This window comes from Bos mutus, chromosome X, assembly GCF_027580195.1.
Source record: "Bos mutus isolate GX-2022 chromosome X, NWIPB_WYAK_1.1, whole genome shotgun sequence".
Classification (NCBI taxonomy): domain Eukaryota; kingdom Metazoa; phylum Chordata; class Mammalia; order Artiodactyla; family Bovidae; genus Bos; species Bos mutus.
The window spans coordinates 124,958,579-124,975,596 of NC_091646.1; the positions used below are offsets into that span (position 1 = coordinate 124,958,579).

The following is a 17,018-nucleotide window of genomic DNA, read 5'->3' on the forward strand; positions in this document are numbered from 1 at the left end:
TTCAGGCTCCCAGTACACATGCCACAGGGTATTTGAAGGTCTTATTTAAAATGAACCTAATGAATTCAAACAGAGCATATGGCACATTTCAACAACAAAAGCTCCCCAACTGAGTTCCTGGACACAAATGTGCAGTTTGTGTGCAGAGGTGACATCATCTTGTACCACTAATCTTGCTAACCTTCGGGTCAGCCCCAGATAGCCTGGCCCTCAAACAGATGTGTGATTTTTATCCTTCCTGAGGCTGTAACACTGGAAAATAAACACTGGATTTGAACTTACAGCAACTTTATATGCAGCTTCTATGTAAAAAACAAGATTCTGTATGAAGGCCACCTCGTCAAGAGTGAAAATAATACGTAAGCCTACAAAACAAAAACAAACAGTAAGTTTACGGAGTTATGTTGTAAAGAGAGAGTTGCCAATTACGAATGACAAATCTTATACTAGAAAATAAATTATATACCCTCATTTGCATTTTTCTTACTAGGGCATCAAAAATTAAGTATGAAGTCAGTCATAAGAGTTAATGTCTAATTCAGGAAGGAAAGAGGGGAGGAAGGAGGGAGAAAAGGATAGAGAGGGAAAGATGGAGGAGGGAAGGAAGAAAGGAAGGAGGGAAACAGGTAGGATGGGAAAGGAGGAGGGAGGTAGTGAATAAGGGAGGGAAGGAGAAAAGGCAAAAGGAAGGAGGGAGGGAAGGAAGGAAAGGAGGGAGCGAGGGAGGGAAGGAAGGAAGGTGATAAGAAAGGAGGGAAAGAAGGAAAGATAGAAGGAGAAAAGGCAGGAAGGAAGGAGGACAGAAGGGAAAAAAGATACAAGGGAGGGAGGGAAGGAAGGAGGGAGAGAAGAACAGAATAAGGAGACTAGGAAGGAAGGAGAGAAGAAGGGAGGGAGGGAAGGAGGGAAAGAAGGAGAGGAGGAAGGAGGAAGGGAGGGAAGGAAGGATGAGGCAGGAAGGGACAATGGAGGGAAGGAGGGTAGAAAGGAAGGAGAAGGGGCTGGAAGGAGGGAAGGATAGGAAGAAAGGAGGGAGAGGGGGAAATAAGGAGAGTGGGAGGGAGGGAGGAAAGTAGTGAACAAAGAAGGGAGAGGAGGAGAGCAAAAGGAAAGGAAGGAAGGAAGGTGAGGGCAGGAAGGAAAGAGGGAGGGAAGAAAGGGAGGAGGGAAAGAAGCTGGGAGGGAAGGACAGAAAGAACAAAGGGAGGAAGTAGGGAAGAAAGGACAGAGGGAAGGATGGAAAGAGGGGAGGAAGGGAGGAGGGGAGAAAAAGAGGGAGGAGAGGAGGACAGGGAGGAGGAGGAGGGCAGAAAGGAAGGAGGGGAGGTGAGAGGAGGAGGGCAAGATGGAAGGGAGGAAGGGGGCTAGAAAGGAAGAAGACAGGGAGGGAGGGCAGGCAGGAGGGAGGGAAGGAGGGAGGGACGAAGACAGGCTGAGAGAGGGAGGGCAGCAGGCGAGGAGGGAAGGGGAAATAAGGAAGGAGAGAGGGAAAGAAGGAGCAATGAAAGGAAGGAGAGAGAAGGGAAGAAGAGAGGAAGGGCGGGGAAGAGGGAGGGATGGAATGAAGGAGTGAGGGAGGGAAGGAGGTGAGAAGGGAACAAAGGAAGGAAAGACAAAAGGAGGTAGGTACGGAAGGGGGAGGAGGGGAGGGAAAGAAGGAGGCGGGGAGGGCGGGAAGGAGAGAGGGAAGGAAGGTAGTAGGGAAGAAAGGAAAGAAAGGAAGGGTGGACAGGAGGAGGATGGGAAGGAAGGAGGCAGGGCAAGGACAGAAGGAAGCAGTCAGGGAGAAAGGAGGGAAGGAAGGAAGGAGGGAGGGAGAGAGAGAAAGAGGGAAGGACAGGACAGTGGAAGGAAGGAAGGTAGAAAGGAAGAAGGGAGGGAGTGAATGAAGGAGGTAGGAATGGAAGGAAGGAGGGAGAGGAGGAGAGAGGGAAGGAAAGATGGTAGGTGGGTAGGAATAAGGTAAAGAAGGAAGATGGATGGTGGGAAGGAGGGAGGGAAGGAAGAAATGAGAGAAGGAAAGAGGGAGGGATGGATGGAAGAAAGGAGGGAAGGTGGGAGAGAAGGAGGGAAGGAAGGAGGGAGGGAAGGAGGGTAGAAAGTGGAACGGATGGAAAGATGGAAGGAAGGAGGGTAGAGAAGAAGGAGGGAGAGAGAACAGGGTGAGAGAGGGAAAGAGAAAGGAGGGAGGGATAGAAGGAAGGAGGGGAGGAGGGAGGGATAGAAGGATGAAGGAAGGAGGGAGGGAAGGAAGGAGGGAGGGAAGGAAGGAGGGAGGGTAGACAGGAAGGAAGGAAAGAGGAAAGCATGGAGAGAAGGAGGAAAAGAGGATATAAAGAAAAGAGGGACAGAGGGAAGGAAGTAGGGATGGAGGGAGGGAAGGAAGGGAAGAAGGAAGGAGGGAGGGCAGGAAGGAAGAAAGAACGGAAGGTGGGAAAGGGAAAGAAGCAAGGAGAGAAGGAAAGAGTGAGAAATAAAAGGAAGGAAGGAGGGAAGGACGGAAAGAAGGGAGGAGGCTAGAAAGGAAGGAGGGAGGATGGGAATGAAGGAGGCAGGGAGGGAAGGAAAAGAAGGAAGGGAAGAGAGAAGGAAGGAGGGAGGAAAGGAAGGATAGGAGGAGGGTAGGAAGAAGGGAAGGAAGGAAGGATGGAAGGGGAAGAAGGGAGTGAAGAAAGAAACAAGAGCAGGAAAGGAGGAGGGATGAATGGAAGGGACGTGGGAGGGACGGGAGGAAGGAAGCAGGGAGGGAAGGAGGGAGGGAAGAAGTGGAGGAGCAAGTGAAGAAAGGATGGATGGAAGGAGGGAGGGAGGGAGGGAAGAAAGAAGGAGGGATGGAAGGAAGGAGGGAAAAGGAGGGGGTGACAGGATGAAGGAAGGAAAGTAGAAAGGAAGGAGAGAGGCAAGATAGAAAGTAGGGAGGAAAATAAGGAATGAGGGAAGGAAAGAGTGAGGACAGAAGGGAGGGAATGAAGGAGGGAGCCAAGGAACAATGGAAGATGAGAATGGTTCCACTTTTGTCTGTGCGCCTAGGAGGAGAAATGATTGAAAGAGATGTGGGGCCTTCATATACGTGTGGGATTTGTGCAGAGAAGATTCCACAGAGCCTGCATTTTAGCCCAGCATAACCACTGTCTTATCCTTGAGTAAAGCACAGGGTGGGTATTTTCCCCCAATGGCCAGGTTGGGAAAGGAGAGCCCCCAACCACAGGCAATGGCTCTTCAACTCATGGAAAGGCCAGCTCCCAGCACCTGCCCAGGAGGAGCACCCATGTACCGAAGCAGGCAATAACCAGGAGAGCAGGCTTGAATGTACAGCTGGTTATGACAAATACATGTAAAGTATGAATTCTTGAAACTGGTGTGGGTAAGATATGTACTCTTACATCACTGGGGGGGCGTGGTTAACTGGTAAAGTAAAAAAGAAAATGCAAGTGAAGTCATTCAGTCATGTCCGACTCTTTGCGACCCCATGGGCTATTTAGCCTACCAGGCTCCTCTGTCCATGGATTTTCCAGGCAAGAATACTGGAGTGGGTTGCCATTTCCTTCTCCAAACTGGTAAACTGTTCTGCAAACAATTTGGCAATGAATATAAATAGCCTTTGAATGATATCAAACTAAGAGAAGGAAGCAAATAAATATGAGGGTCAAAGTTTGTATTGCAATACAGTTATGATAGGTAAACAAACAAACAGAAGAATAAAGGAATAGTTTAATTATGGAATATCCATTGGTAAAGTCACTAAAATTGTTTATGAACACCTTTAATATTATGGGGGAAATGCTTAAGTTAAAATGCTATGTAATAAAAACACTATATGCATACCATATGACCTGAAATATGTTTTTTAAAATACAGTGGAAAAAAAACCTGGAGGAGACACATTCAAATGAAAATTATCAGTGAGATTTTTTCATTATATTTTCCAAACCATCTACAGTGAGCTCATCTTAACTTTCATAACCAAAATGTCCTTTTCAAGTTTCAGGTTTATTCACAAAGCCAGAACACTATTTCCTGATTTCTCCAATTTTTGGAGTTTCACATTTGCAGTCTGAAATAAATGCAAAGCCTTTAACCCAGGAGCATGAATTTACGGGACTGAAGGGAACAGCTCTGCAACACAGCAGCTAAGTGGCCTAACTCAAGGCTACTTGGTGCACAGAGCAGGCGCAACAGCCCTGGTCCCGCGAGGGCTCAGGAGGCTGACTGTCAACAGAGCCACAGAATCAGGGCACATAATGTAATGCAAAAAAGCAGCTTATTTTGAATACTGGTCAATGCCTGCCCCTCCCCGCCCCCTTCTGGATGGTCACTCCCAGTTCAATGGGCTCCATCAGGCCTGGCTCACCGGAGGCTGTCATCTGGGCCAGAAACAGGAGGAAGAGGGAGGTGGCATCCACCTGGAGGTGGCCCCACTGGTCGTCGCCCACCACAGTGCTGCAGGTGGCAGTGTTGTACTTGGCGTGCAGGCTGTCCTTGGTACTCTGAGTGTGCTTGAACCTCTCCACTTTATCCACCTGAGGAAGATAGCAAGCTGGCTGCATGGAACCCTAAGGGGTTCATGGCTAGCAGGGTCATTATCTTGGATTTAGACCTTTTATCTATTACCTCTGGGAGACAGAGGGATGGAAGGTAGGGGACGGATGCTCACTAGTGAGCATCACACAGAGTGGGTGGGGGTGTGTGTCTCTTCCTGCCCATCACCAGAAATGTCTTAGTCTACTGGGATTTTAACAAGCTCTGCAAGCTTGAAAGGTCAAGCCAAAGGGTTTCCTTGTCTGCTATTCCTAGCATGAGCTGTGACACATAGTAGGAACTCAACGAGAGGGAGGGAAGGAATGAGGGAAGAGGGGAGGAAGAGGCCCTTTTCTTCCTCTGTAAATTTCTTCTTTAAATTTCCAATCCTATTTCCTTATGTTGAAAAGAAAAGAACAACGATGCTTTTCAAAACTAATGGGAACGTGCCAATCAAAGGTGGGGACTGTACCATATTCATCTTGGAATCTGTACAGATCCTAGTACGATGTTCTGTACACAGTACATGCTCAAGACACTGTTCTACCTCTCACTGAGAATACCAGTAAATATTACTGTCAAGTTTTAAAAACTCGAGTATTTCAACTCAAAGTGAAAGCAGCTCAGTTGTGTCCGACTCTTTGTGACCCCATGGACTATATAGACCATGGAATTCTCCAGGCCAGAACACTGGAGTGGGTAGCCTTTCCCTTGTCCAGGGGATCTTCCCAACCCAGGGATCGATTCCAGGTCTCCCACATTGCAGGCGGATTCTTTACCAGCTGAGCCTCAAGGGAAGTCCTCAACTCAAAGAAACCCTTTTATAAACTTAACAGAATAAACAACAGCACACGGCTTTCTAGGAGTGACTTTTCAAAACAATGTTTTCTTCCTTGTTTAGAAAAAGAGCATGTTCTTCTTTTACAGAAGTGAGTGAAAGTTGCTCAGTTGTGTCCAACTCTTTGCAACCTCATTGACTATAGTCCATGAAATTCTCCAGGCCAGAATACTGGAGTGGGTAGCCTTTCCCTTCTCCAGGGGATCTTCCCAACCCAGGGATCGAACCCAGGTCTCCTGCATTGCAGGTGGATTCTTTACCAGCTGAGCCACAAGGGAAGTCCAAGAATACTGGAGTGGGTAGCCTATCCCTTCTCCAGTGGATCTCCACAACTCAAGAATCAAACTGGGGTCTCCTGCATTGCAGGTGGATTCTTTACCAACTGAGCTATGAGGGAAGCCCTGAAAAGACTTTGAGAAAGTATTCTCTGAGTCTGGTTCTATGGTATATTAAAATTACTGAAGATAATTTTAAAAGGAGAAAGTAGGCTAAATTTTTCAATTTCTCCTTATCTTGAGAAGTTCAAAACACTCTAAGGCTGATAGTTGTCACCAGGAAAATGATAAAGCGCCCACTCAGATGACCCAAAAATACATCTGTCGTTTTCTGCCTACCTGTCTCATCATGCACTGGAGAAGACCTCGCATCAGTTTCACCACATTCTGTGGAAATAAAATGGGATCAGTAACAAGGCCAGCTTCCCTGCTCCATGAAAACAACCTCCTCCCCACATGACAGGTAAGCCAGTGCTACCTGGAACCTTCCCCAAGAAGGCATATACAAGCACTTGGATTGTTTAGATTATTTCTACTTCTCCATTCCATCACAAAGAAAGAAAATCTTGATGCAATGACTTATCTCAAATAAAGATGTTGGACCAGATGGTATCTTCTGGTGCTGAAATCCAGTGACTCCTGCTATTTTATTCAAGACAATTTTTATAAGCCTAGTACCTTGGAGCTTTATGTCTCAATTCTTAGTAATTCATTTTTGTTATACTAAGGATGAATTAAGTCCACCCTGCCTGCCCCAAAGTAACGATGCTTTGCCAAAACAGCCATTTGTGACACCATTACTGGACTATTGAGTAAAGTTCTTACAAAATGCAAGTAGTTGCCAAAGTTTCTTAGTAATACATGTTAGAACCAATTATGGACCTAGAGAGTGTCATACTGATTGAAGTAAGTCATACAGAGAAGGAGAAATATCGTATAACAATAATTATTATTATAAACAATAATAACATGATAATTATACATTCTGTTCCGGTATTGTACAAAACACTTTACTTAGATTCCCACTAATTCTTGCAACGCCCTTTTGAGGTGGGTGTTATTATTTCCCCACTTTACAATGAGGAACATGAGGCTGATGAATCAACACTGCTCAAGTCTCTCAGCTGGTGAGGGGTGGAGCAGGACACAGCCCAGGCCCTCTGACTCCGGAGTTTGAGCTCCTTGTCAATACATTATATTGCCACTCTTTTCCTCCACAGTTCAGGCCCGCTGAAAGATGGTCCTCATACGTCCTATTAAATCCACGAGAAAACGACTTCTCAAGTGGCTAGAGAATGGGGTATTTTTAGGTCAAAGTAGGCTGGCTGAAAGAACTTCCCTCCCAGGGCTATTAGCATCTCCTCTCTTACATAATCAACATGGTTTGCAGGCTAAGACCACCAAAGATAATTATGGGAGAAAAGTCTGAAATGGATCACCTTTCAGATTCTTCATTCTCTAAAATCCTAGGATTCTAGAGTATAATCTCACTTTATGTCAGAAACTCTCTTGATGCAGAAAATATTACCTCATTAAAAGGTATAATTAACACTGTCAAAATTAATATTTCCTACAGTGTGAAGCATAAACATTTGCCAATTGACTTCCCCTCAAATAAGGTTATTTTCCATTGTGAAGAGACCCAGTGGTTCCCAACTGGGGGTGACATTAGCATCCCCTGGGGGAGGGGGAGCATTTAGAAATGTGGGGGTGGAGGCATTTTTATTGTCACTCTGATGGGGATGGGAGCTATAGGCATTTAGTAAGTAAGGACTAAGGATGCTACGTGTGCTGCAATGCATGGGACAGTCTCACACAATGAGCAGCTGTACTGCCTGAGCCCCAAGTGGAATAGTATCCATGTCGAGGATCATTGGAAGATCCAGTGTTATTTTCCATAATCAAGGGAGATGTCTGCTGCAGTTATTAACCACACTCAACAAATCAAATAATGTGGTCTGTTTGTGCCTCTCTATTGTCAGTCATAGAGCAGCAAATCTAGTCAACTCTAACCCAGATCAGAAATTGCTTACAGTAGAGAGGTAGTGGGGGGTGGGTGTGTGTGTGTGTGTGTGTGTGTGTGTGTGTGTGCAGAAAATTTGGAGAACATGAATATCAAATTATTACACTGTTAAATGAATGATTCACTTATGTAACTGCCATCCAAGTTCTTGGAGGAGCATTCAATGCTTGCTGTATGCATTTTAAATACTACCCCTTAGCTCCAAGACTAGGTGATTTCATCACCTCATACTTAGCACGTCTAGTCAAATTCAAATGGTCCTTTCCCTGCTCGCACAGACAGGCTTCCTCTTTTAGCTTCCCTACTGCTGACAAGGCTGCCTGACACTCAGGCCCACTTTGTTTACGATTGGGCCACAAGAATTCTACCTGGATCTGATGACCCACTGGCTGTGTGGGCCAATAAGCAGTGTGCAAATCAAAGACAAATCCCAAAGAGAACGAGACCGGCACTTTAAGGAACAGATCACCTTTTAATGAGGAGAGAAGGGGCAGCAGTCAGATTAGTGACCTGCTGCCCTAACCCAAGAAGAGAATAAGTATATATAGGCATATATGTGGAAATCTACTGTCTTAAGGGGGCCTGTTCTTCTCCAAGGTTGTTCGGAGTAATTATCTCTTAAATGGCTGGGGCAAGGAATTCTGGAGATCGCCAGAGGCTGGACCAGCTGGGAGCTGGGTGTTATCAACCTTAATGTCCATTTGTTTTCTTCCAGTGAGAGTGTTCTTTATTTTGCATAGAATGGTGGGGAGGACCGGGAGGGGAGTTTTAACTCCAGGCTATTTTGAGCCATGTAACTTTCCTTCACTCCTTACTTCAAGGCTGTTACTGGGAACACTCTGAAAATACCTCCACGCTCAGGGGTAGATTATCTTCTTACATACTTACTGACGGCAAGTCTTTGCTTTGGTAGGTATGTTGGTTTCTGATTTTGGAAAACAATAAAGGATTTCATTGTGCCATATGATAACATGGGTATGAAAACTGGACAATATCAGTGTGGTTCAAAATTAAAGGGTATTGCAAATTAATAAGACTGCTTTGGAATGATTCAAACTAGAAAGGCATTTTGCAAAACTGTTTTAAGTAGTGGCAACACTGTTTGAATAAATATCCTTTCAACATGAGGACTCCACAGAGCATGCATTTTGAAATGTGGAGTTCTAGTGTGCTGCTTTAAAAACATTCAGGTTAGTTTATAATGACATCTCATACGTGAGTATGTATAAAACTGACAGAGCATGTGTGAGAGAAATGTAGCTAGTTAGAAATTTGGATATCTACTCAGTGTGATTGTTGTTTTTTTATGGAGGGAAAAAAAAAAATCTCAAAAGGAGAGACATGAGAGGTTAAGAGACCAGAGTGCCTCCCCCAAATATCCTACAACAGAAACGGAGGCGGCACCTGCACCAGGCTGTTTTGCACACAGTTACTTCCTTGTAGGCTTTTCAGTCCAAGGAAAAGGTGCTGAGCGCCAGGCCAGAGCTGCCAGTCAGCCTTACCTGCTCCAGCTCGTAGGCCTTGGCCTTGTCCTCGTCGCGGTCGGCGTTCTTGCGGTAGGCCATGCCCAGGCCCCACACGGCCAGGATGCTGTAGATGTTATCCCGTACCCAGGCGTCCTTCTGCTCATGACTGGCTGACATCAGCCCCGTGATGGGATTCTATCAGAGAGGAGACACGAAATGAGAGCACCACCTTTCACCCAGCACCTGGGCCAGGAACGCTCACCCTAAGCGGGGCACAATGAGGACTGGGACGAGAAGTGAAGAGCCCAGAGTTCCAATCCTTGCCCTGCTACCACAGTGTGATCTTGGGTGAGCAGTGACATCACTTTTCTAGGTTTTGGTTTTCTGCATAATGAGGATATTAGACTAAAAAATATCTCTAAGGCAACTTTTAACTTGTAGTACTTGTTGTTTTGCTTTCAGATGAGACCATACTGTTGTAAGTAACAAACAGAAGAAACAGCAAACAGAAAAGCCTACAAGGCTTTTTACAAACCTGTGCAGTATGGAATTAATTCTTCCTCTCCTGTTGTGTTTCCACTCCAATTGGTAAAGCACTGAACATGAGAACAAGGAGCCCCACTCCACCACTCCAGCTGTGTGTGCCTGGGGAAACTGCCTGCCTTAAAAAGGAGGCGCTGAACAAGAGGCCATCGGGGGGTCCTATGGAGCTATGATATCACCAGTATGTAAAAGGACAGCTGAGTCACTAAAAAGCCAGACCTTCACAAAACAAGTATACACAAATGTTCATAACAGCATTATTCATAATAGCCCCAAAGAGGAAACAACCCAAATGTCCATCAACTGATGAATGGATAAACAAAACATGGTCCAAACAATATTATTCCTGAAACAATATTCCTGAAATATCCAGGAATAAAAAGGAATGAAGTACTAATACAGGCTACAGCATGGATGAATCTTGAAAATATTATGCTAAGTAAAAGAAGCCAGTTACAAAAGCCTACATACTGTACAATTTCAATTGTACAGAATGTCCAGAATAGAAAATCTAGAGAGATAGAAAGTAGATGAGTAGTTGTCTAGGGCTGCAGGTAGGATTGAGTGGGAGGAAATAGGGAGTGAGTGAGTGACTGCTAACAGGTTTTTTTCCTTTTGGGGGGTGATGAAAATGTTCTAAAATTGACTGTGGTGATGATGTACAACTCTGAGTATGTTAAAAAAAAAAACCATTAAACCATACATGCTAGATAAATTGTATGGTAAGGAAATTATATCTCAAGAAAGCTATTTTTTTAAGAATCTAGTCCTAATAAACTCTGTGCCTAGAAATAAAATTGATAAGATAGGAGAAGAGTCACATAAATATAAAGCATCTGTTGACTTTTCCTGAAATTATGCAAAGAAATATGTATCTAATAAAATACATCATAGCAATCAAAACCTTGCCAGCTTAAAATATTACTCAAAAGAGTACTAAATTATTTACAAAAGGGCTCATTAAAAAACCCTGTTGGGGGACTTCCCTGGTGGGCCAGTGGTTAAGAATCTGCCTTCCAACGCAGGGGATGCAGGTTTGATCCCTGGTCAGGGAACCAGATCCCACATGCCCACAGGACAATTAATTCTGCACGCCACAACCAGAGAAGTTCTTGTGCTCTAGAGCCTGTACTCCGCAACAAGAGAAGCCCGTGCACTATAACCAGAGAAGCCCAGTCATTCTGCAACTAGGAAAAAATGCCCATGTGGTGCAACAAAGAGCCTTGTGCTGCAACGAAGACCCAGCACAGCCAAAATCAAAACAAATGAAATCAAAAAAAGCAAGAAAAAAAACAACTCTGTTGAGTATTTTCAAAGTGAATGCCAAGGTAACTAGGTAAAAAAAATATCGGCATAGTTTCAGATAGTCCCACCTAAGGAATTAAATATTTGACTTTCTCCTTTAACTAATCTATGCCCTCTTCAAAAACATCTAAAATACAACTGGTACTCCTTTAGGGGAAGCAGCATTCCATGTATTGAAATTGTTCTACAGTCAACAACTATAAACCAATGATATAAAAAATCAACCAAAAAAAAAACCAAAAAAACAAAAATCAATCAGAAGTGAACTGTAGGAATGGCTGAAGGAAGGTACAAGTCTTTTCCCAATAGTGGACTCCTGGAGTTCTTTTTTAAAAAATTACTGGCACAAACAAGGTATATCATAAGCATCTTTATCTGTTCTGGGGCCATCAGGAGATCAGAGAAAGAACTCGGCCCCTCCCTGGCGTTCTTATCAACCATGAGTCAATCCTGAGACAAACAGCTTTCCAGTGACACAGCAGCGACCGCCTACACAGAGTGCCAAGTGTGGTTTGGATTATGAAATGTCACTGTCCTGTTACCTGAAAGTCACCTCTGATTCTTGAGTTTAACTGTTGAAGTGGAGCTACACTGTCTGAGCCTCATTCCACTACAGAGAAGCAGTTGGGGTGTTGCAGGGGATCCCCACATTCAAAACTGCATATATAAGCCATGTTACATTAGGGTACTGCTGCACTCATCAAAAGGAGTACTAGTAGGAACTGAAAGCCTGGTCTCCCCAAGATTAATATGTTGAAATTTAATTCCCAGTGTGACAGTATTTGCAAGTGGGGCCTTTGGGAGATAATTAGGTCATGTGGGCAGAATGGTCAAGAATGGGAGCACTCTTCAGTAAGAGGAGGGAGAAGCTACGAGGAGAGCTGCAAAGAGTCAATGGTAGTGTCCCAGTGCAGCAGCACAAACCTGTGCTGAGACTTAGCTCTCCTCCTGCAGGACAACTGACAATGACATCCCTTAACTGTAGAACAGGTGGACCAACACAGATGAGCCAAACATAAACTGTGCTTTCAGCAAAAGCAAAGGGCGAACAAGTGGACAGCTTGTCTTTCAAATCCAGTCATTTGTAGGCCCCTCTCCAACATATTTTCATTTCTATTTAGGGGAAGTGCTGTTCCTAACTCCTATTTATCAAAGAAGAAAAAAAAGGAAGGGCCTTGAGGCCTAGAATGGATTGGGCCCAGGCCTTGACCCCCTATACTGCAGTCACAGACAAGAATAAAATGTTGGTGGCTTGTATTTCTCATCCAAGCCTTGTGTCCATCCATGTTCAGTTGTGGTTCTGCTCTGTGCTATCTTGCCACTAGGAACCAAGCTAACCCCCACAACACTGCCCATCTCATACCAGAGAAGACAGACACAGTAAACCATGAGCTGCCTCTTACAGGTGCTCACCAGAACTGACACATACCACTTCCTCTCTCATCTCAGTGATGAATGCAAGTCACACGACCATTCCTAAGTTCAACATAGAGATGTGGAGAAGCCTCTCCCAGAGATGAGAAGCAAATAAATGAACAATCATTATGTGAATAACTGAACAACTATGCTGTCTTGATAACCTCATCTGCCAGCTGTGAAGCACAGGTAACTCTTCTGTCTTCCGCAGCCCACCAATTACTGAATCTAAAGTGCTTAGAGATTAATATGGTAATAAATTACTGGCCTTTGGCTTTTGGACTTATGAAAAAGTGTTAAAGTAATAAACTGAAACCCTACTCTCTAGGGTTTGGGGTTTCCCTTGTGGCTCAGCTGGTAAAGAATCCACCTGCAATGCGGGAGACCTGGGTTTGACCCCTGGGTTGGGAAGATCCTCTGGAGAAAGAGAAAGGCTATCTACACCAGTATTCTGGCCTGGAGAATTCCATGGTCTATATAGTCCATGGGGTTACAAAGAGTCAGACACGACTGAGTAACTTTCACTTCACTTCACTCTTTAGAGTAGCTAGAAGAGGGGGAAAGAATTGAGATGTTAATGTCAGATAAAGCAGACATTACAGCAAAGAAAATGACCAGGGATATAAAGGGATGTTACATAATAATGAAAGAGTCAGTTCACTCTGAAGACATAATAATCCGACATGTGTATGTACCTAGACAAGAGGCAAAGGGATACACACATAGTGACTAGGACAGAACAGAGACTGGAAGTCGATCCACACAAATATGACAAATGTCTAAACACAAAGTATATTGGAACATTTAAACATCCACATGCGAGAAAATGAATCTCAGTTTCAATCTCACCTCTTACACAAAGTTAACTCAAAGTGGATCACAGATCTAAATGTAAAATGTACATTTATTAAACTTTAAAAGAAAAACACAGAAGAAAAACCTTCAGGACTTAGAATTAGGTAGAACAAGCCATGATACCAAAAGTACCATGTATAGAAGAAAAGTTGATAAGCTGAACTCTTTCAAAATTAAAAACTTTTGCTCTGTGAAAGACATTTAAGAGATAAAAAGACAAGCTATAGACTGGGAGAAACTATTTGCATGTCACTTACTCAACAATATAGAATATAGAAAGAACTCTCTCTCAAAAAAAAAAAAAGGGGGGGGGGAAGAACAGTCAAAACTCAATAGTAAGAAAACAAATATTGAAAAACTTGTTTTAAAAAAAACCTTGAACAGACACTTCACCAAAGAATATATGCTGCTGCTGCTGCTAAGTCGCTTCAGTCGTGTCTGACTCTATGCGACCCCATAGACGGCAGCCCACCAGGCTCCCCCATCCCTGGGATTCTCCATGCAAGAACACTGGAGTGGGTTGCCATTTCCTTCTCCAATGCATGAAAGTGAAAAGTAAAAGTAAAGTTGCTCAGTCATGTCCAACTCTTAGCGACCCCATGGACTGCAGCCTACCAGATTTTCCAGGCAAGAGTACTGGAGTGGGGTGCCATTGCTTTCTCTGAAAGAATATATATAGATAAATAAATGAAAGAAACAAATAAAAAGAAGGCCAACATTAGCTATTAAGGAAATGCAAATTAAAACAACTGTGAGATACCACTACATATCTACTGAATGGCTAAAAGAAAAAAGAAAATAATGTCAAACCGCATGATCATCTCAATAGATGCCAAAAAAGCATTTGACAAAATTCAACAGCCATTCAAGTTAAACACTCTTACCAAAGTGGATATGGAGGGAACATATCTCAACATAATAAAAGCTATTGATGACAAGCCCAAAGCCAACATAATAATGGTGAAAAGCTGAAAGCCTTGTTAAAATCTGGTAAAAGACAAGCATGCCCACTCTATTCAACATAGTACTGGAAATCCTAGCCACAGAAATCAGACAAGAAAGAGAACTAAAAACATCCAAATTGGAAGAGAAGAGGTAAAATTGTCATTATATGCAGATGACATGATTATATATATATATATACACACACAGACACACACATATATATATAACCCTTAAGACTCCACACAAAAACTACCAGAATAAACAATTTCAGCAAGATAGCAGGATACAAGATTAACATACAGAAATATGTTGCATTTCTTTACATTAACAATGAAATATCACAAATGGAAAGTAAAAAACAATCTCTCTTAAAATCACAAAAAAAAATACCTAGCAATAAACCTAACCAAAGAGGTGAAAAATTTACATGCTGAGAACTAGAAAACATTGATAAAGGAAATGGAAGATGATTTAAATACATGGAAAGATATCACATGTTATTGGATTAGAAGAATATCATTAAATGGTCATACTACCCAAAGCAATCTACAGATTAAATGTAGAGCCTATGTGATCTCTATCAAATTACCCAGGACATCTGTCACAGAACTAGAAAAAATACTCCTAAAACTTATGCAGAACCAGAGAAGACCCAGAATTGCCAAAGCAAGCCTGAGGAAAAAGGACAAAGCTGGAGGCACAACTCTTCCAGACTTTAGACAATACTACAAGCCTACAGTAATCAAAAGAGCATGGTACTGGCACAGAAACAGACATATAGATCAGTGGAACAGAATAGAGAGCCCAGAAATAAACCCCCATACCTACAATCAATTCATCTTCGGCAAAGTAGGCAAGCATATACAATGCAGAAAAACAGTCTCATCAGCAAATGGTGCTAGGAAACCTAGACAGCCACATGTAAAGCAATGAACCTAGAACACTCCCTCAGACAATATACAAAAATAAATTCAAATGTCCTAAAGACTTCAACAAAAACTTCCCTAATATGGGGAAGGAAATAGCCACCCAAGTCCAAGAAACTCAGAGTCCCAAACAGGATAAACCTAAGGCGAAACAACCCAAGACACATATTAATCAAACTAACAAAGATCAAACAGAAAGAGCAAATATTAAAAGCAGCAAGGGAAAAGCAACAAAACACACAAGGGGATCCCCATAATGATAATAGCTGATCTTTCAATAGAAACTCTTCAGGCCAGAAGGGAATGGCAGGACATACTTAAAGTGATGAAAGATAAAAACCTACAACCAAGATTACTCTACCCAGCAAGGCTCTCATTCAGATATAAAGGATAAATCAAAAGCTTTACAGACAAGCAAAAACTGAGAGAATTCAGCACCACCAAATCAGCTCTTCAACAAATGCTAAAGGATCTTCTCTAGACAGGAAACACAGTAAAGGTTTATAAAAACAAACCCAAAACAACAAAGTAAATGGTAATGGGATCATATTTATCAACAATTACCTTAAATGTGAATGGGTTAAATGCTCCAACCAAAAGACAAAGACTGGCCAAATGGATATAAAAATAAGACCCCTATATATGCTGTCTACAAGAGACCCACCTCAAACCTTAGGACACATACAGACTGAAAGTGAAGAGCTGGAAAAAGATATTTCATGCAAATGGGGACCAAAAGAAAGCAGGAGTAGCAATACTCATGTCAGAAAATAGACTTTGAAATAAAGACTGTGACAAGAGGCAAAGAAGGAAGCTACATAATGATCAAAGGATCAATCCAAGAAAAAGATATAACAATTATAAATATATATGCCCCAACATAGGAGCACCTCAATATGTAAGGCAAATGCTAACAAGTATGAAAGGGTAAATTAACAATAACACAATAGTGGGGGACTTTAATACCCCACTCACACTTATGGATAGATCAACCAAACAGAAAATTAGCAAGGAAACACAAGCTCTAAATAATACAATGGACCAATCAGAACTACTTGACATATATATAGGGCATTTCACCCCAAAACAACGGAATTCACCTTTTTTCCAAGTGCACACGAAACATTCTCCAGGACAGATCACATCCTGGGCCATAAATCTAGCCTTGGTAAATTAAAAAAACTGAAGTCATTTCAAGAATCTTTTCTGATCACAGTGTGGTAAGATTAGATGTCAACTACAAGAAAAAAAAAACTATTAAAAATACAAACATATGGAAGCTAAACAACACGCTCTGGATCACCAACAGATCACAGAATAAATCCAAAAAGGAAATCAAAATATGCATAGAGACAAATGAAAATGAAACCATGACAACCCAAAACCTATGGGATTCAGTAAAAGCAGTGCTAAGAGGGAGATTCATAGCAATACAAGCCCACCTCAAGAAACATCAAATAAACAACCTAACTTTACATCTAAACCAACTAGAAAAAGAAGAAAAGAAGAACCCCAAAGTTAGAAGGAAAGAAATCATAAAAATCAGAGCAGAAATAAAAGAAACGAAGGAGACTACAACAAAAATCAACAAAACTAAAAGCTGTTTCTTTGAGAAGATAAAATAGACAAACCATTAGCTAGCCCCATCAAGAAAAAAAGGAAGAAGAATCAAATCAATAAAATTGGAAATGAAAATGGAGAAATCACAATAGACAACACAGAAATACAAAAAATCATAAGAGACTACTATGAGCAATTATATGCCAATAAAATGGACAACTTGGAAGAAATGGACAAATTCTTAGAGAAGTATAATCTTCCGAAACTGAACCAGGAAGAAATAGGAAATTTTTAAAGACCCATCACAACCACAGAAATCAAAGTTGTAATAAAAAATCTTCCAACAAA

At 42.4% G+C, this 17,018-nt stretch overlaps 1 protein-coding gene across 5 annotated transcripts in view; it reads right to left on the reverse strand.

The window, feature by feature from the left end:
- The window catches only part of PHKA2 (phosphorylase kinase regulatory subunit alpha 2), a 95,393-nt gene that overhangs the window by 57,404 nt on the left and 20,971 nt on the right, over positions 1–17,018 (reverse strand). For all 5 annotated transcript variants that reach the window (XM_070365742.1, XM_070365741.1, XM_070365740.1 and 2 more), the window contains 4 exons: positions 9,157–9,315; positions 5,971–6,018; positions 4,352–4,520; positions 283–365 (listed from right to left, as the gene is read on the reverse strand). In XM_070365742.1, coding sequence (XP_070221843.1) covers positions 283–365; positions 4,352–4,520; positions 5,971–6,018; positions 9,157–9,315 — 459 coding nt within the window. The remainder of the gene's footprint in view (positions 1–282; positions 366–4,351; positions 4,521–5,970; positions 6,019–9,156; positions 9,316–17,018) is intronic.